General features: G+C 48.0%; 1 protein-coding gene across 7 annotated transcripts; it reads left to right on the plus strand.

Annotated features, from left to right (window-relative positions):
- The first annotated feature begins 286 nt into the window (after positions 1 to 286).
- Positions 287 to 12,005, plus strand: CD300LG (CD300 molecule like family member g). Of its 7 annotated transcripts, XM_027518014.1 has the most exons (7): positions 288 to 429; positions 1,296 to 1,622; positions 2,405 to 2,666; positions 3,514 to 3,626; positions 5,699 to 5,751; positions 8,936 to 9,055; positions 9,537 to 10,332. In XM_027518014.1, the coding sequence occupies exons 1-6, from the start codon at positions 387 to 389 to the stop codon at positions 9,011 to 9,013; spliced, it is 876 nt and encodes a 291-aa protein (XP_027373815.1). In that variant the 5' UTR covers positions 288 to 386; the 3' UTR covers positions 9,014 to 9,055; positions 9,537 to 10,332. The 7 variants fall into 7 exon arrangements, with proteins under 7 accessions (XP_027373821.1, XP_027373815.1, XP_027373820.1 ...); XM_027518019.1 differs by lacking the exon at positions 2,405 to 2,666 and having other exon boundaries at positions 3,485 to 3,626; XM_027518013.1 differs by lacking the exon at positions 8,936 to 9,055 and having other exon boundaries at positions 293 to 429.
- The last annotated feature ends 8,458 nt before the right edge of the window (positions 12,006 to 20,463 follow it).

Consider the following 20,463-nt stretch of genomic DNA (forward strand, 5'->3'; position numbering starts at 1 on the left):
TGAGTGACTAAGCACAGCACAGCACGGCAAACACGACTCCTAAGGAAAAGATAAATGTTACTTCAAGTTTAGTGAAAGTAAAGATGCACCATTTTCCCACCCGGATTCACGGTCTCCCTGAATTCTACACACAGGTCCTCTGGAGTTAAGATCTCCTGCGGGAGTTTGGGAGAAGCGCTCCGTGGGCTTTCAGGGGTGGGGTCGGCGCGTGCTGAGGGGCAGTAGAGGGAACAGCGGAGGCGCCTCCTGCGTCCCCAGGACCCGCACGGCTCCTCCCCTCCCTTCCTGGTCTCCATCTGCCTCTAGAGGAAGTTAAAGCCCCGTGTAGCCAAGAGAGGAGCTCCCAGTTGCCCAGCCGTGCGCTCCCGAGCGGCCCGGCGCTCACCATGCGGCCCCTCCTCATGCTATGGGGCTGCCTTGTGCTCCCAGGTGAGATGGGGGCGAGGGTGGAGGGATGCGGGGCTCATCCCCAAGCTCGCCCCCTGGGTCTGCTAGAGGGACCTCCTTCGCTGTGGCTGTGACGCAGCCCCGCCGCCTGATCCTTCCAGGCTTCGCCCCACCCTACTCCTCGTCCTCCACCCTCAGAGGGGCCACTTGCTGTTCCTGGAACCCAGAGCCCGGTCTTCGCCCAGACCTGAGGGTCCTGGACCCCTCATGGCTGAGTGGCTGTGAGCGTAGCTTTGCTTCTTTTGTCTTGATTTCCCGACTCGGTGCCAACCAGGGAGCTGAGAAGACACCCGTTATACTAAACTCAGTAAATATTTCTTGAACTTCTGCTGTAGCTCTCACAACAACCCTGAGAGATGAAGAATTATTCCATTTCATCAATTCACAAGCCTGCTTTTCTTTTTCTTTTTTTAAATTTTTTAACATAAAATTTAGGATGTATCTTATAACTGATGTCAGTTCCATTGACTTTTTTTTAATGTTATATGAAATCATGGTAGCTCTTACATATGAAAACATCTTAATTCAGTGACATAGGACATATTTTCTATAGGTGAGAAAACTTAGAGAGGTCAAGCAGTTTTCCTGGGATCACACAGCTACTAAGCAGCTGTGCTGGGATTCAAACTCTCGGCTGTCTGAATCTAGAGTTTCCCCATCACCAGCCTTCAATACATCAGGTTTAGGGAAACAGTAACGGCCCTGCCCCAAGGTCCCTCAGTGGCAGAGTGGAGTACCAGTTCTTACCAGGGTTGCCCCAAGAAGGGAGTAACCGTGGAAAACCTTCTGGTCTTGACCTTGGGACTTAAATCAGGGAATTCCAGCCTTCACATGTGCTGTGGTTTCAGGTTACGGATCGGTGGTGAACCCGAAGGAGATCAGTGGCTTCGAAGGTGACACCGTGTCCCTGCAATGCACCTACGAGGAGGAGCTAAAGAAGCACCAGAAGTACTGGTGCCGAGAGGCCGGGCTCTTCATCTCCCGCTGCACCGGGACTGTCTTCTCTGGAGAATACGGCCAGGAAGGAAGGGTGTCGGTCCACGACAACCCGCGGGAGAACAGGTTCACGGTCATCCTGAGGAACCTCACCCTGAAGGACATGGGGAAGTACTGGTGTGGGGTCAAAAGACTGGGCTTCGATAAGACTATGTCAGTCTCTCTGCTTGTCTTTCCAGGTAACAGACATCCCTCCTTCCCTGGGAGGGATTCAAGGTCATGGAGGTGGGGGCAGGGGAATTGCACCTCCCCACGATAGAGGACAGACTGCAACACAAAAGTGGGGTGTTCCTGAGGTGTGACCTGCTTGTTCAATACAGTTTCTTTCTTTCTTTTTTTTTGGCTGTGCTGGGTTTTCAGTGACATGCCCAGGCTTTCTCTAGTTGCAGTGAGCAAGGGCTACATTTTGTTGCAGTGCACGGGCTTCTGACTACACTTATTGCGGTGGTTTCCCTTGCTGTGGAGCACAGGCGTGTGGGCCCAGTAGTTGTGGCTCGAGGGCTTAGCTGCTCCGAGGCATGTGAGATCTTTCCAGACCAGGGATCGAACCCATGTTCCCTGCACTGACAGGCAGATTCTTAACCACTGGACCACCAGGGAAGTCCTCAAAACAATTTCATTGAGACCTCTGTTTGGGGTGCCCTGTAGCTGGGGAGGTTCTGAGAAATTAGTCCTAGGGAGACTAGGGCTCAGGGGTCAAGGGTCAGAGGTCTGAGGATGCTGGGACTCAAGGATCAGGGAAGGTGCCGAGGCACTGCTTTTGGACTTGTACCTTCTCCTGGTCTCCTCCTGACAGTCACCACAGCCAAGCTGGGGAAGACAGAGGCTGAGGCCTCTCCGTTCACAGGGACCTCCCTGTCCAAGCACACAGCAGCCTCTCCGTACGCAGGGACCTCTCTTCACCCAGCAACCTCTCCATTTGCAAGGATCTCTCCTCACCCAGCAACCTCTCCGTATGCAGGGACCTCTCTCCACTCAGCAACCTCTCCATTTGCAAGGATCTCTCCTCACCCAGCAACCTCTCCGTATGCAGGGACCTCTCTCCACCCAGCAGTTTCTCCATTTGCAAGGATCTCTCCTCACCCAGCAACCTCTCCGTACGCAGGGACCTCTCTTCACCCAGCAACCTCTCCTCCTGCAGGGATCTCCCAGCCAGCCACACAATTGGACTCCACCTCAACAGAGGACACCAGTTTTGTCCCCAGCAGCAGCTCCAAGTCCAGGTGAGCCCTAGGTGACCAAAGCCAGCTTTCAGGTCAGCACTAAACTATAAGGTGCCTCTGATCCAATAAGAACCCAGTACTCCTTCCTCTGGGTTGCAGCTGCTCACGAAGGGCAGATTCTGCACCATCCCACCCCCTACCCGGCACTACAGGGGCCAGCAGCCCTGTTGCCTTGGACATGCAGGCCCCCATAGCCACCAGTCCCCACCTCACTCCCTGCCCAGTTTTAGGGAAAGCCACCCTAGTCCAGCAGCTTTTGCCTGAACACTTTGCACTGGGCCCTATGCCAAGCATGAAAACATGGAAACAAACAAAATGACTTTTTCTTACCCAGCTGGATTCCCAGGTGGAAGGACTGGCTCTTGGGGGGTTGTATACAAACTACACTTCTCAAGTGGCGTTAGTGGTAAAGAACCTGCCTGCCAATGCAGGAGACATAAGAGATGTGAGTTCAATCCCTGGGTCGGGAAGTTCCCCTTGGAGGAGGGCATGGCAACCCACTCCAGTATTCTTGCCTGGAGAATCCCATGGACAGAGGATCCTCACAGGCTACAGTCCATGGGGTCACAGAGAGTTGGACACAACTGAGTGACTGATCATGCACGCATACTCCATTACTGGTAGCCAGGCAACTGCTCACGGGTTCAGACCCTGCTGAAAGTGTCTCCTGGGGTTGGCGATGGGGTCTGAGGCCCCTTCCATTGGGACTAACTGGATGTTCTGGTCCTTGGTGCTCTCTGATCTCCTTGGGAGAGATGAGGGATGTGACCAGGACTCAGAATAAGAATGCCCAGTGTTTCACTGACACCTGGTGACAGCCACCAGGCTCCTTCCATCTCGCCCACAGGGTGTCCATCCCACTGATCCGGATCTTGGCCCCAGTCCTGGTGCTGCTAGCCCTTCTGCTGGCCACAGGCCTGGCCGCCCTTGGCAACTACATGTTTCAGCGGAGAGAAAAAGGTGAGCCATGTGGATGGGAGGGGTGAAGGGCTCTCAGCCAGGGGTCTCCCTGAGACCCACAATCCCCCCATGACCCCAGAGAGACCTTGTGGGGCTCAGTGTGTGCATCTCAGACATGGGTGTCAGGAGTCCTGCTCCTCTTTTCTGAGGGACCCACGGGGCAGTCCACAAGCAATTCAAATGGGGAAGCAAGACACTGGGGGGCTCTCATCTTGCTTTGATCTGTCCGGTCAAGCTCATCAGCCACGTCGCTCCCTGTTGATCCCATGAACCCATCCGTATCCAGTCTCTGCAGGTTCTGACCTTGTGTGAGGACTGACTACAGGGTGGAGTTCGGGCTGGAGCACTTGAACAGGATGTACCTTGAGGCCCTATACCTGCTGCTGCATTTCTAGAGATGCTCAGCCTCTTTCAAGGCTTGGTTTCAAATTCCCAGCTCTGCCATTTTTTAGCTGTGTGGCCTTGGGCAAGTCACCTAACTTCCTTGAGCCTCAGCTTCCCCAGATATATGGCCTATAGAAATAGAATACAAGCCACGTGTATGGTTTAAAATTCCCTGACTGAGTAGCATGGAAACATATACACTACCATATGTAAAATAGATAGCCAGCGGGAATTCACTGTATGACTCCGGGAATTCAAACCAGGGCTCTGTGACAACCTAGAGGAGTGGGATGGAGTGGGAGGTGGGAGCAAGGTTCAAGAGGGAGGGGACATATGTGTACCTGATTCATGGTGATGTATGGCAGAAACCAACACAATATTGTATAGCAATTATCCTACAATTAGAAATAAATAAATTGTTTAAAGATTTCCCTAATAGTCACACACAATAAAGAAGAAACTAGTGATGTTAATTCTAATAATAAACTTTATTTAACATGATACATCTAAAACTTTATCATTTCAACATGGAATCAATATAAAATACTAATTATATATATTCTACATTCAGTTTTTCATGTAGAGTCTTTGAAACCCAGTATAATTCAAAGTAATCACATTTCCAGTGCTCAGTGGCCATGTGTAGCTCCTGAGGTGGATGGGACAGATAAAGAAGGTTTAACTAAAATAACAGTACTGGGAGACGCCTTGTGCCAGGCACTGTGGTGTGGCTTATGTTGTTTTTAATCTGCTTTAATTTCAATACTGTGGAGTTCGGAACTACTTATTGCAAAACCTGGGCTTCCCTGGTGGCTCAGCGGTAAAGAATCCACCTGCAAGGCAGGACTGCAGAAGACAAGAGTTTGATCCCTGGGTCGAGAATATCGCCTGGAGGAGGGCTTGGCAACCCACTCTAATATTCTTGCCTGTAGAATCCCATGGACAGAGGAGCCCGGTAGGCTACAGTCCCTAGGGTAGCAAAGAGTCAAGATATGACTGAAGCAACTTAGCATGAACGCATGCATTACAATACCTACAAATATCCCATTTTATAGGGCAAGAAACTGAGGCACAGAGTGGTTAAGCAGTTTGCCCTTGGTATAGCTGGGAAGCAGTACAGCCAGGAAGCCAAATTTGCCAACTGGCAATGTTGTGCCAGTGCAAGTGGCCGTGGTGGGAAACGATGGGCCTGCCACCCACCTCCTCTTTGTGTGGCCCCCAGGAAGAAATGTCAACTCTGCCCATGTCCCTAGATCCCCTCAGAGGAGTTGGGAGGATCCCACGGGGTGAAAACATTCCAATCACAACCTGAGAGCCTCGTAGCCCCTTGCCTCTCAAATTGCAGTCCCCACCTGGCAGCAGTGACACCCCCGGGTAGCCTGTTAGAAATTCAGACTCTAGGGCCCCAACCTCAACCTACTGAATTAGAATCTGCATTTTAAAAAAGTTTCCTATACACACATTGAGGTTTAAGAAACAATGACCTGAGCACACAGAATCACTTCCCTAGCCAGTTTCTGGCGCACACACTGGGATTTCCATGTAATGATCTCAAAAGTCAGGGTCACTGCCAAGGGGTTGGGCTTCTCTGCCAAATCTTCTTGCCTGGGAAGCCCCAGGTGCAAGGGGCTGTCCATCTCTGTGGGAGCAGCTCCCGGCTTCAAGGTGTTCCTTCCTGTCTCTTTCAGCTCAACTGGCCTCGGAGACACAGAAGAAGGACAAGGTCCATCTCTCCCACTTGGTAAGGAAGGAGGCAGGCCCAAGCTCAGATGCCCCTGAGGCCAGAAGTCAAGACTCACCCTGACTTCCCATCAGGTGCCAGCAGGTCTCTGCTTCTGGCCTAGGGCTCCATTCTCATTCCTGTCCTTGTAGCATCAGAGAACATTGGAGCTGGATCCACAGCGGGTCTTTGCGATCATCTAACCCAGCCTTTCTCTAAGTTTGGTACAAACTCCCTTTCAAAACACCTGGGGGTGGGGGTGGGGGTGGGGGCCTATTAGAAACATTCTCTCCTACACCAGTCCCAACCAAACCCTCTAGGGGTGGGGCTGCTGCTGCTAAGTTGCTTCAGTCGTGTCCGACTCTGTGCGACCCCATAGACGGCAGCCCACCAGGCTCCCCCGTCCCTGGGATTCTCCAGGCAAGAACACTGGAGTGGGTTGCCACTTCCTTCTCCAATGCATGAAAGTGAAAAGTGAAAGTGAAGTCACTCAGTCATGTCCAACTCTTCGAGACCCCATGGACTGCAGCCTACCAGGGTCCTCCGTTCATGGGATTTTCCAGGCAAGAGTACTGGAGTGGGGTGCCATTGCCTTCTCCGAGGGGTGGGGCTAGGAACCTGAATTTTAAACAAAGCCTTGGGGGATTCCGACAGCACGCTGGAATATGACTACCAATAGATGCTAATCTGCTTTTGCAGAAGAGAGCACTGAGGCCCAGAGAGGGAAAACGTCTTGCAGGCAGTGGGTGGCTCTAGAGGTCTTGACCTCCATTTCTCCTCTTTCCAGAGCACCCTTCTCTGAGCTTTCCTTGGTTCTGAGACCAAGGCAGTATGCTACCCTGACGTTCAGACTGAGGGGGCAGGGGGCAGGAAGAATGGGGGGTGGTGGTCCCTGTGCCCATTTTCCTGGAGAGAGGCTACCTGCTGCCAGGCCCCTCTCTTATCCCTGCAAGGAGAGACCCCCGGTTTCCATATCAGCACCCTACAGAGAAGGCCACCCCTTAGAAGACAGCAGCCCCACGTGCCTCCCCCCACCCACCCCACCTGATCTTTCCTTCCTCAGCTGTTTACTGAGATGCCTCCACTCTGATTCCCTTAAACACTAGAGCAGGAAAGGGGGACTGCCATTGCCTTCTTTCCTGGCGCCAGCAAGGACAAAGGACTCAGGCCGGATCCCCCCAGGGAGAGCCTGCGGTGGGATGGGGCACTGGGCCGTCCTTCGCTTAGGAAGCAGCTGTTGTTGTCTCAGGAAGCTCAACGAGACCAACGGGGGTGGATGGGAGTGAGGGAGAGGTCATGGAGACAGATGCAGGGGCTGACATGGCCACCGCCAGGACCCTCCTCCTGGCTCTACATCCTGGGGCTCGCCCTCCGCAACTCAGAAAGAGAGGCTGGGCTGGAGGGAGAATCTCCATGCTGCCTCACTACCTGTTTTTCTAGAAGCTTCCCAAGTGGCGCTAGTGGGAAAGAATCTGCCTGCCAATATAGGAGACATAAGAGATGTGAGTCCAATCCCTGGATCAGGAAGATCCCCTGGAGGAGGACACAGCAACCCACTCCAGTATTCTTGCCTGGAGAATTCCATGGACAGAGGAGACTGACAGGCTATAATCCATAGGGTTGCATAGAGTTGGACACAACTGAAGCGACTTAGCACACATGCAGAAATAGAGGCTCATATAGATCTTGTATAATACAATCCAGAAAATGCCTCCACGCTTGCTGGAGCAGCCCAGGGTCCACCGCGTGGGCAGAGGGACGACTGAGAGATGCAGATGCTCCTGGGGCAGAGGGCAGTGGTCCTGGCCACAGCCCAAATATGTGGTTTGGTCTCTGACCCCCTGAAGCTGTTTCCTCAAATTCAGTCACCCCTGAGTAGGTGACATTTCTGCAGCTGTTGATGGCCAGTGGTCAGCAGTGGCTGGGTTTTGACCAAATCCCAAAGCTGTTGGTATGGGATTCATGGGAAATGGAAGTGAGCTCGGGAGCTCTCTGGTCCAGCCCAGCCCTGCCATGTCCTTGCCGCAGGCAGGGCTGGGGTGGACAAGGGCCACGAGTGGCAGCATTTGTGACATCTCTCCCCTCCCCCACGCCTTCAGGCCCTCATCCCCCAGTCACATCTCACCTGAGAAACTCTGTTCTGACTCTTACCTTGTCCCCATCAGCCTGCAGGTGTCACTAGAGGTGGCTCACACGTCCACCCCTCCCCACCCCCCACAGCTAGGGTATTGCTCAAAGCCAGGGCCAGTTAGTAGACAAGAGACACTGTCACTAAGAGAAGTGTGCATGAGGCCCTGCCAGGACGGCAGCATAGCATAGGCAAGAGCTTGGATCTGAGGTCAGATAGTCACAGATTCAAGGCCCGGCTCAGCCACTCGCCTGCTGTGTGACGTCTGGTGAGTGACATCACCTCTCTGAGCCTCGGTTTTCCCATCTCTCGGGACTGCGGTTAGAACAAGTGAGATGAGCCATCTCGTAGTTATCCAGGAAGTGGGAGCTTCTTTCCTTGGCTTCAGTGCCCATCAGACTGTGGGATCTGCTGGGCAGCTGTACCCTTAGGAGAAGTGGCTGGGGGCCTCTGCCAGCTCCAGCCTCTGCTCTGCCCAGCTGCTGGGCAAGAGAGTGAGAGGTAGAGGGGCCCAGCACTCAGACCTGAGGACCCATGGGAGCAGCTGAGTGTCAGGAGATGGGCTGCCTCACTTGTTCTAGACTACCTATCTTTCCTCCCTGGGCCTCGGTTTTCTCATCTGATCAAGGAGGGGTTGCTCAGATGGACGATTCCTAAGGAATCTTTCCTGTGCTGTTTGTTATTCGGTGAGTCTTTGACGTGTCCAACTTTGTTGTCTCTGGCCTATGACAAAAAGCCTGCAGCCTGCACAGTCTTCCTGCTTCAAGGAGATAAATAACAATCATGGAAACAAATTAATCACTCCAGGAGTTCCCAGTTGCTGAGTGTGATAAAACATTATCAGAAATGTTTATTATTTTCCTAAGGGGAATATTTCACTCCCCGTTTTACAGCTTGGGAAATTGGGCCCCAGAGAAGTTAGGTGGCTCACCCAAGGTCATACTGAGACGTAGTAAATTGACCGTAAGGACTCTGACTCCACAGCTCACCCGCTGCCTGTCCCTCCTGCTTCTCCGGCTTGCAGCCCATCCCTGTGGCCGCCGAGAACAGGCTGTTCTGACTGAATCTGTGTTTCAGGCGCTGGGGAACAGCTGGGTCCCGGAGTCCACTGTGATCAAGCTTGCAGAGCCCACTGGGCCTCCTGCCAGCCCCTAGCCCTCCGCCAGCTCCAACACGGAGATCTGGTGCCTGAGCCAGGTGTGGACAGAGGGCTCTGGGGGCCTGGAGCTGCCTAACTTGGCTCCACTCTGACAATGCAGGGAAGTGGGGGAGGGCCCTGCTCTCAGCGTCCACCAACCGCCCCCACCATAACCAGAGTCTTGGCCATTTCACCTGGGAAGCCAGGGCTCCTGACTTCACATCCTCTTTTTTTCCTGACCCAGAAAAATTCTTGAGTAGCATGGTGGGAGTGACAACTTAAAAAGTTCTGGGCTGGCAGGATTCCCATGTCTGCAGTCAGAACTGGGCCTGAGCCCATAAGGATGCTCCCCCAGGGAATGGGGAAATGGGGGTTGTGAAACAAAGCCTCGGGGGTCCTGGGGAGAAGGAGTGGTTAGTCCTACGTCTCTTAGATGGGCAGAGGCCCAGAGCTTGTGAGAAAGGCCAGAGTGGACCCGGTAGCTGCCTGGAGATTCCCCAGCTGGGCTCCGATTTTTACCCCATACTGCTGTCTTTACAGACTTCAGAGGATGACGAAGCCTCTTGGCGGGACCCTAAGGGAGACATGACCCCAGCCTCTACCCTCCCCATGTCGGGGGACGAGCCGGGCTTTTCAAAGTTCAGCTCAGTCTAGCCACCACACGCCCTCCTTGAATCTCTGGAAGGGCTGAACTTGCACTAACTTGGACAAGCTTTCTGCTATGACTTCGGAATCCTCCTGCCAGAGTCCAGGTCTCTCCCCGACCCTTCCCAAGCTTTCCTCCTGCCCATCTCAGCTGACCCTGAAGGCTTCGTCAGCCCTGGAGCCTGATGCGGTGGCCTCACAGTTCCAGCTGGAAACTGGGACCTCTACAAGATGGTCACATCCTTGGGCAAAGCATACAGCCGCTGGACCTTCGAGGGGTCAGGCAGGGCTCAGAGGGTCTGGTCGAAATTTGTATCTGCTATGGGGGGGTCCCCTAGGCCTGGGTGCCCAGTCACAGGTCCCTCCTAATTTCCCTTCCAGACGCCACTTTCTCCTCCCTTCCTTCCATCCTCAGACTCAGGGCTAAGTTCTCCCACATAAGCTGGTGAGGAGGAGGGAGCCTGTGGGGTTAGCCTGGATCCTAATTTCTCAAAGCCAATTGTGAACCACCTGCATCCCAGTCCTTCAGGAAGCTGGTTAAAAAGATGATTATGGGGCCCCATCAAGAGCTGCCCAAACCAGGATTTCACTGGTGGTCAAGTAATTAGGACTCCATGCTTCTACTGCAAGGGGCACTGGCATGGTACTGCTGAAAAAAAGAAGAAAATAAACTACCAAAACCATCTCTGAGGCTGGGCCTGGGACTATGCATTTCTTCCAAGTGCACCAGTGGCTCTAACGCTGGTGTTTGAGCACCAGTGGGCTGGTTGAGCTCTCAGGTCCCTCCAGCTTAGAGAGTCGACATTTGGTGTGTGGAGTCTCCCCCTTCCCCCTATAGGGCCTGCTCTGCCCACCACACCATGGCCCAGCTGGAGGCTTTCCTGGACCTGCCTGAGTCCAGGCTCAGGTCCAGTGCACATCGGAAAGGCCAAGCCCAAGACTGGCTAGGAGTGGTTGTCTATCCGATCTTGAGGTAGGAGAAAGATGGGCTCCAGGCTAGGCATTTACAACTGGCTTCTTCCTATCTGGATTTCTTGGGGACGAGAAAAAGATGGGCTTCAGGCTGAATACTTTCAACTAGCTTCCAGTTTGCATTTCCTGAGACAGGCGAGAGGTGAGCTCCAGGTTAGGCATTTATAGTCAGACTCCTGTTTGTGCTCTGAAATGGAAGTAACAACAGAAACAGGGTAAATAGCCAGGATTTGTCTCATGTGGACACTTTAAGATAGCAGTCTTGGCAAGAACAAAGAGGGACTAAACCTTGGAGCAAAAGATCAAGCGATCCCATATTCCCCCTCCTTTAACCTCAGATACGCAGATAACACCACCCTTATGACAGAAAGCTAAGAACTAAAGAGCCTCTTGATGAAAGTGAAAGAGGAGAGTGAAAAAGTTGGCTTAAAACTCAACATTCAGAAAATGAAGATCATGGCATCTGGCCCCATCACTTCATGGAAAAGAGATGGGAAACAATGGAAACAGTGACAGACTTTATTTTGGGGGGCTCCAAAATCACTGCAGATGGTATCTGCAGCCATGAAATTAAAAGACGCTTACTCCTTGGAATAAAAGCTATGACCAACCTAGACAGCATATTAAAAAGCAGAGACATTACTTTGCCAACAAAGGTCTGTCTAGTCAAAGCTATCATTTTTCCAACAGTCACGTATGGATGTGAGAGTTGGACTATAAAGAAAGCTGAGCACAGAAGAATTGATGTTTTTGAACTGTGGTGTTGGAGAAGACTCTTGAGAGTCCCTTGGACTGCAAGGAAATCCAACCAGTCCATCCTAAAGGAAATCAGTCCTGAATATTCATTGGAAGGACTGATGCTGAATACTTTGGCCACCTGATGCAAAGAACTAACTCATTGGAAAAGACCCTGATTCTGGGCAAGATTGAAGGCAGGAGGAGAAGGGGACAGAGGATGAGATGGTTGGATGGCGTCACTGACTTGATGGACATGAGTTTGAGCAAGCTCTGGGAGTTGGTGACGGACAGGGAAGCCTGGCGTGCTATGGTCCATGGGGTCTCGAAGAGTCGCTCACAACTGAGCGACTGAACTGAATCTGAATCTGAATGGGGCAAGGGAGGCAAAAGGAAGGGAGGTCACTCCATAGGCCTCTGGGCTGGAATCCATCTTGGCTGAGGGGTGCGTGCTCACCTAGGGGAGGGTCCTGAGACAAATTAGCCAGGGGGACAAACAAGACAGTTGGCCAGAGGGAAGAAAAAGACCTGGATAACTGCCTCTTTATAAAGAATTTAAACTTCCCAAAGGCACAGCTCTCAAGACTCTCGGAGTTCGCCCATGCTTCCTTCTGCATGTACTCTGCTTTTCCAATAAACGTTTACTTTTCTCTTTACCTTCTGCCTCCTCTTCAGATTTCTTTCTTGTCAAGGCAGGCAAGGACTGGGGATTTAGGGCCAGTAGTCTAGCAGTTAGGACTCCTGGTCAGGGAACTAAGCCAGCTGCTGCTGGCTGCTGCTTACTGCAAGTTACTGTTCACTGTTGCATGAGTCCAGAATCAGTCTTCCTACTCAGCGTGCATTCCAGGCTTTGGAAGGAGGATGGAAAAAATCTTGACTCCTTCCTTGTCAAGAAAGGATTGATTGCCTGTGGGTTCTGGCAGCTGGGAGGTGGGTAGGAAGACACAGAGAGCAGATGGAGGTGGATATCTAACAGGGAGGAGGGGGACTTCCCTGGTGGCCCAGTGACTAAGGGTCTGTGCTCCCAATGCTCGGGGCCCGGGTTCGATCCCCAGTCAGGGAACTAGATACCAAATGTCCCAACTAAGATCCAGCGCAGCCTAATTAATTAATTAAAATATCTAAAATAAATAAGTAAATAAAAGCAAGGGAGGGGATAGGACAGGACCCTAAGGGGAACATGAAAGTGACCCTGAATTTGGTCCCCTGGAATGAGGGAAGGGGAGGTAAAGTAACAGAACTACTATTTTTTTTTCCTTTTTCTATTTTCTCTGAAAAATGAACCAGGAGCTGCTCAGTATACAAAACCTAGAAATATGGAGGGATAAAAAGGAAAAAACATATCACTCATTGTCTCATGGCTACCCAGAGACCATCGTTACTGCATTTTGTTGTTTCTTTCCAGTTTTTTTTCTCCACATCACTTGCCGATGTGTTTTTACAAATTATTTTGTCATACAATTTTATATCCTGTTTTTCACACTTAATTATTATATCATTAAGCATTCATGTTTTGCATAAGGTTTTTACAAACATTTTCTAAATTAAAGTTTATTGGCTGCATAATATTTCATGTCAATTTATTTTAATTCTCTCTCACTAGATACTTGTTTCTATTTTTGCTATTATACATAACATCGTGGTGAATCTTTGCACACTGCTTTGTCTGCATTTGGAGATTTCTTTCAGAAGGATTTGCTTATATGGACGTGCCAGGTCAGAGCGCATAAATATTTTTTAAATTACTGATACTCATCGCTGAACAGCTTTCAGAAATAGTAGAACCCGTTTCAATCCCACCAGGGTCTGTCAGTCAGCATTTCTCAAAGTCCTCAACAGCCTCCACCCCTGCCCCTGTGGCTATAGGAGGAGAAACCACTTATAATGCCCCAGAAGTGAGGGCCTAGGGGGCTGGGCAAGGTGGAGCCGATCTTATGATGCTAAGGAAACTCACCAGTAAGTGGCAGCTAGTGCAGGGTGGGAGTGGTGGGTGTCACCTGGGGAGCACATCTTACCTTTTCCAAGTGGAAAGGGACCCCCAGGTCTGAGCTCTGGGGACTCTGTCCAGGATCCTGGCACAGTGTGTGCCCAAATATTGGGGGAGATAGGAAGCAGTAAGTTACAGATGGTCTCAGAGAGACCTCAAAATTTCCTCCAAAGCAGGCTGCCCCCATGATCAATCAGCTAGAGGCTGGTGAGAATGGGGGCTTCTCAGGAGGGAAAGAACCTTCCTGTCCTCTCAACCTGTCACCTACAGCAGCCAGAGCTTTGGTGGAGACTCAGCCAAGTCATCCCAGGCCCACCCCTTGCCCATTATGTCTTTTAAAAAATATATTTATTTATTTATTTGGCTGCACTGGGTTTTAGTTGTGGCAGCAAACTCTCAGTTGAGGCATGTGGGATCTAGTTCCCCGACCAAGGATCAAACCTGGGCTTCCTGCATTGGGAGCTCAGAGTCTTAGCCACTGGACTGCCAGGGAAGTCCCAGAGTTTATGTCTTTCAGAGGTAAAACTCTCTCCAAGGTAGCCTAGGATTGACATCCTCAAGATGCCAAGTTTCTATGGATTTATTAGAAACCCTGCCACACTGACCTAGCTCCCAGCACTGTCACAGAGCCAGCCTGGGCAGGGGAGGAAGTCCAGCTCCTCACCAGCTGTCACTCTGCAGTCCCTCATCTTGATATACCTTGGTTTTATATTTGTACACTCAAATCTTCAGCTCTGTGAGCTACAAGAGGCCCTTGAACAAAAGAATTGCAACCAGCCACTGTTCACCCATCCTGAGAGGAAGAGTTTCCAGCCTGGGAACATGCTGAGAGGTAAAAATTAGGGGAACATCAACATGGCTCATGTTCTGTTTTGTCAAATCGGGACATGAACTATAATAATAAACTATCCCTTATCATCTCATTTGATTCTTTCAGAGAAATATTTTAACACCAAAAAGAGTATTGATGGTGAAAATAAATGATTTAAGATTTAGGTCCTTCCCTAAACTACCCTCTACAAAGATTTAGATGCTGTGATCCTAATCCATTGAAGCATACTGAAGAGATTTTCTATAATCTTTCTGTTACAAAAGGGGAAGGGTGAGGAGAGATAAATTAGGAATTTGGGATTAACAGATACACACTACTATATAGAAAAGAGATAACAGGGAACTATGCAGCGTTCAATATCTTGTAATAATCTAGAATGGAAAAGAATCTGAAAAGAACACATATAATATATATGCTTTTCATAGAGGCCCTTTATTGGATTGAGAAAATTCCCTTCTAGCCCTAGCTTACTGAGGTGTTTTTTTTTTTAATCAGAAATTGATGTTATGCAGGAAATCCAAACACTTTCTTCCAACAACACAAGAGAAGACTCTACACACAGACATCACCAGATGGTTGACACTGAAATCAGATTGATTATATTCTTTAATACAGTCAGAAAAAACAAGGCCAGGAGCTGACTGTGGCTTGGATCATGACCTCCTTATTGCCAAATTCAGACTGAAACTGAAGAAAGTGGAGAAAACCACTAGACCATTCAGGTATGACCTAAATCAAATCCCTTATGACTACACAGTGGAAGTGAGAAATAGATTTAAGGGACTAGATCTGGTAGACAGAGTGCCTGATGAATTATGATTGGAGGTTCGTGACATTGTACAGGAGACAGGAATCAAGACCATCCCCAAGAAAAACAAATGCAAAAAAGCAAAATGGCTGTCTGGGGAGGCCTTACAAATAGCTGTGAAAAGAAGAGACGTGAAAAGCAAAGGAGAAAAGGAAAGATATACCCATTTGAGTGCAGAGTTCCAAAGAACAGCAAGAAGAGATAAAGCCTTCCTCAGCAATCAATGCAAAGAAATAGAGGAAAACAACAGAATGGGAAAGACTAGAGATCTCTTCAAGAAAATTAGAGATACCAAGGGAACATTTCATGCAAAGATGGGCTCGATAAAGGACAGAAATGGTATGGACCTAACAGAAACAGAAGATATTAAGAAGAGGTGGCAAGAATACATAGAAGAACTGTACAAAAAAGATCTTAAAGACCAAGATAATCATGATGGTGTGATCACTCACCTAGAGCCAGACATCCTGGCATGTGAAGTCAAGTGGGCCTTAGAAAGCTTCACTATGAACAAAGCTAGTGGAGGTGATGGAATTTCAGTTGAGCTATTTCAAATCCTGAAAGATGATGCTGTGAAAGTGCTGCACTCAATATGCCAGCAAATTTGGAAAACTCAGCAGTGGCCACAGGACTGGAAAAGGTCAGTTTTCATTCCAATCCCAAAGAAAGGCAATGCCAAAGAATGCTCAAACTACCACACAATTGCACTCATCTCACATGCTAGTAAAGTAATGCTTAAAATTCTCCAAGCCAGGCTTCAGCAATACGTGACCCATGAACTTCCAGATGTTCAAACTGGTTTTAGAAAAGGCAGAGGAACCAGAGATCAAATTGCCAATATCCGCTGGGTCATCGAAAAAGCAAGAGAGTTCCAGAAAAACATCTATTTCTGCTTTATTGACTATGCCAAAGCCTTTGACTGTGTGGATCACAATAAACTGTGGAAAATTCTGAAAGAGATGGGAATACCAGACCACCTGACCTGCCTCTCGAGAAACCTGTATGCAAGTCAGGAAGCAACAGTTAGAACTGGACATGGAACAACAGACCGGTTCCAAATAGGAAAAGGTGTAGGTCAAGGCTGTATATTGTCACCCTGCTTATTTAACTTATATGCAGAGTACATAATGAGAAATGCTGGGCTGGAAGAAGCACAAGCTGGAATCAAGATTTCCGGGAGAAATATCAATAACCTCAGATATGCAGATGACACCACCCTTATGGCAGAAAATGAAGAACTAAAGAGCCTCTTAATGAAAATGAAAGAAGAGAGTAAAAAAGTTGGCTTAAAGCTCAATATTCGGAAAACTAAGATCATGGCATCCGGTCCCATCACTTCATGGCAAATAGATGGGGAAACAGTGGAAACAGTGGCTGACTTGATTTTTCTGGGCTCCAAAATCACTACAGATGGTGACTGCAGCCATGAAATTAAAAGACGCTTACTCCTTGGAAGGAAAGTTATGACCAACCTAGATAGCGTATTAAAAAGCAGAGACATTACTTTGCCAACAAAGGTTCGTCTAGTCAAGGCTATGGTTTTTCCAGTGGTCATGTATGGATGGCAGAGTTGGACTATAAAGAAGGCTGAGCGCCGAAGAATTGATGCTTTTGAACTGTGGTGTTGGAGAAGACTCTTGAGATCCCATTGACTGCAAGGAGATCCAACCAGTCCATCCTAAAGGAAATCAGTCCTGGATGTTCATTGGTAGGGCTGATGTTGAAGCTGAAACCCCAGTACTTTGGCTACCTGATGCGAAGAGCTGACTCATTTGAAAAGACCCTGATGCTGGGAAAGATTGAGGGCAGGAGGAGAAGGGGACAGACAGAGGATGAGACGGTTGGATGGCATCACTGACTCGATGGACATGGGTTTGGGTGGCCATGGGTTTGAGTTGGTGATGGACAGGGAGGCCTGGCATGGTGTGGTTCATGGGGTCGCAAAGAGTCAGACGTGACTGAGTGACTGAACTGAACTGATGCTGAGAAGTGGTCCCTCATCTTCAATTTTCTGGAAGAGTTTATGTATAATTGGTAAATGTTTTATATGTTTGGTAGAAATCATCAGTGAAGACATCTGGGCCTAGAATTTTCTTTGTGGGAAGGTACAAACTAGACATTACTGCTCGTTGCTATTTTACATAGACAACATTAACTTGGATTCTTACATATTAGCTTTTCTTTTTAAAACATCATGTAAATGGTAAAGTCTGTCAGTTTTTATCTGAAAAACTCCATCAAAATTCTTGGAAGGATTTTGTTGGGTGTACAATCCTAGGTTTACATCCATTTTCTCTCGGCATTCTGGAAATACTATTGTTTTCTAGCTGTAAGTGTTGCTGGTGTCTGACTGAGTAATGTGATGTTTTTTTTCTCAGATTGCTTTTCTATTTCTTTTGGTGTCCTGATGTTTTACTCCTGGCCGCAAACTTCAAATTTTAAAAATATGTATATTTACGTATTTATTTGGCTGAGCTGGGTCTTAGTTGCAGCACCTGGGATCTTTCTTGTGGTATTCGGGATCTTTTTAGTTGTGGCATGTGGGATCTAGTTCCCTGACCAGGGATTGAACCCAGGCCCCCTGCATTGGGAGCTCAGAGCCTTAGCCAGGGACCACCAGGGAAGTCCCCCAATTTTTCTTGTTTGGTACAAATCCTTATATCTGTGGGCTCATATATTTCATCTGTTCTGGAAAAATATTTATCTTCAAATTTTTTTGTACTTCATTCTTTTTAAAAATGTCTCCATTGATCAGGATAAAAAATTTTTAGACCTTACCTTTATACCTGCTTTTACCTTCTCATATTTCCCTTCTTACCTCTCTGTTATTCATTCTGTCTTATTTTTTCAGCTCTATCTTCTAGTTTAGTACTTCTTAAACTTGAAAATGCCTATTAATTACCAAGGAATCTTGTTAAACTACAAAATCCTTAAAAAATATATATTTGTTTGGCTACACCGGGTCTCAGCTGCAGCACTCAGGACCTTCGACCTTCATTGGGGCACACAGAATTTTAAGTTGCAGCATGTGAACTCTTACCTGTGGCACGTGGAATCTGGTTCCCTGACCAGGGATCGAATCCGGGACCCCTGCATTGAGAGTGTAGAGTCTTAGCTACTGGACCACTAGGGAAGTCCCTAAAATTCAAATTCGATTCGGTAGTTTTGGATAGGGCCTGAGAGTCTGCATTTCTAACAAGTTCCCAGGGTGATGCTGCTGCTAATCCAAGGACCATACTTAAGACAGCAGCTTTTTTACTCATTCATCTCTTTTCAGTTGTGTTTGATTTGCTGTTAGCTCCCTCCAATTAGCTTTTGTTTTAATCATTGTATTTTCTTTTATTTCTATAAGTTCTGGATGGTTCTCCTTCAAAACTGACCATTCTAGGGTCTTGTTGCTTGTTAATTTTTATAATGCCATCTTTTATTTCATTAAACATTTACACACATGTGGTTAGTTTACATTTTGTGGCTAATATCAGAAGTCCTTGGACCTATAAATATATTGTTTATGTTGACTGTTGCTCATGGTGGTCTGTTTCTCTGTGTTTTGTGATCTCACGTTGTGAGCTTGTGTTTGGATGAATCTATGGAAAATCTGGAGGCTGAAATTGAGGATACTTTCTTCCAGAAACAATTTGCATTTGCTTCTGTCCAGAGGGGTCCAGAATAGGATAGCAACTTGGGACCAGGTCCCTAATATACCAGAATCTTAGGTTGCCTTACCTTGACCCTGGGTTAATATCTAGCTTACCAAATGTGATGCTAATATTGGCATTTGCCTTTAGCACAACTCCACCTTTCCTGTCCATTTGCCATGCCTAAGAGGACTGTGTTGTTTTGTGGCCTCTTTGAGATTTCCCTTCCCACAAATCCCAGCAATGCAATAAAAATTGTTTCATATTGGATCTCATTGTTTAAAAGCACAAGGTTCCCCTGAGTTTTGATGTCACAGTGATTTAGTGCATAGAAGCTTAATTCATATTTTGAATCAGATCCCTAAAACCTTGTCTGCATTTTCAAAACAACTGAGGATTTGTAGATATGAAGATACATGCATGAGTGTACATGATCAGTCGTGTCTGACTCTTTGTGACCCCTTGGACTGTAGCCTGCCAGGCTCTTCTGTCAATGGGATTTCCCAGGCAAGAATACTGGAATGAGTTGCCATTTCCTCCTCCAGGGGATCTTCCCAACCCAGAAGTCAAACCTGCCTCTTCTGCATTGCCGGCATGGTCTTGACCACTGAGCCACTGGGAAAGCCTGTGAAGATACATAGGGACCGGTCTGTAGCAGCAAGTACAAAGGGAAAGAAGAGCAGCTGGAGAGTGAGAGAAGGTTGTTTTTTGTTGGCTGTGCTGGGTCTTCACTGTAGCATGTGGGCTTAGTTGCCCCTAGGCATGTGGGATCTTAGTTCTTAGTTCCCGTACCGGGGATTGAACCCATGTCCAGTGCATTAGAAGGGGGGATTCTGGACCACTGGACCACCAGGGAAGTCCCAGGGGAATTTGTTTTGCACATAACTTCTAACAGATGCTTGTGAACATGCCTTAGCCATGTCCTGTAAGTGTCAAAATAAAGAGCATTCTAAAATTTAAAAAATTAAATAAATAAATAAAAGCCCTAGGTACCTTGTTCACTCCACCTGAACTAAAACCCTGACTCTCATTTTCTGGGCACCACGTAAGGTCCTTTAATTTTTGTGCAACTCTAGGAAAGTGAAGAAACTCTCCAAAATAGGGTTGAGATCTCATTTCTTTCCACTCTGATGAGCAGGGGTTCAGGGAAAGATTTTATTCAGGTTAGAAAAATAATGGGGTGTTTCTTAACATCAGTGTGTGATGAAATAAAATTCATAATCACCACATCACAGTAAAGGATTGTCGGGAGCCGCGTTAGGCATTACTGACAAAATGGAGGCACGGCCCTAAACCCCCTCCCTTTGTTCCAGAATGAAGGAGTTAGGCTTTGTGATTCTGACTTGTTTTTTCCTCGGCTGAGTTGACTGAAAAGAATATTAAGGTGCTTGTTGTTTTTGAGAGGAGCATGAGAAGGCACAAAGCCTTCTGCAGCTGTGCTCAGAGAATAATTCATAAAGTTAATCACTGACATTTGTTCAAGGACTTTTGCAAAAGACTGTTCCAGGGTGAGCACGCAGGCTGCAGCTTGAGGCCATGGGAGGGATTGCTATCTGAAGCCCATTTGTGAGAAAAGTGTTTATGGCAAAGGAGTTTGCTGAATTTAGGGCTTAGGAATAATTAAAATAGTTAGAAGCTAAAGATTTAAGGATTGCTGTAATGTTAGCATATTCTACTGTAGCTTATAGAAATTAGGGACTTTAGAGATATTATTAGCTAGAAGCCCTTTCTAAGAAATAGTGAGCTTAGGATACTAGGGGCAAACAGGACTTAGAAAGATAAGAATTAAACTGAGGAATGTGGTATGCAGCCCAGACATTAGCATGAGTTACAGTGTATTCACAAGGACA

This window comes from Bos indicus x Bos taurus, chromosome 19 (genome assembly GCF_003369695.1).
Source record: "Bos indicus x Bos taurus breed Angus x Brahman F1 hybrid chromosome 19, Bos_hybrid_MaternalHap_v2.0, whole genome shotgun sequence".
NCBI lineage: Eukaryota > Metazoa > Chordata > Mammalia > Artiodactyla > Bovidae > Bos > Bos indicus x Bos taurus.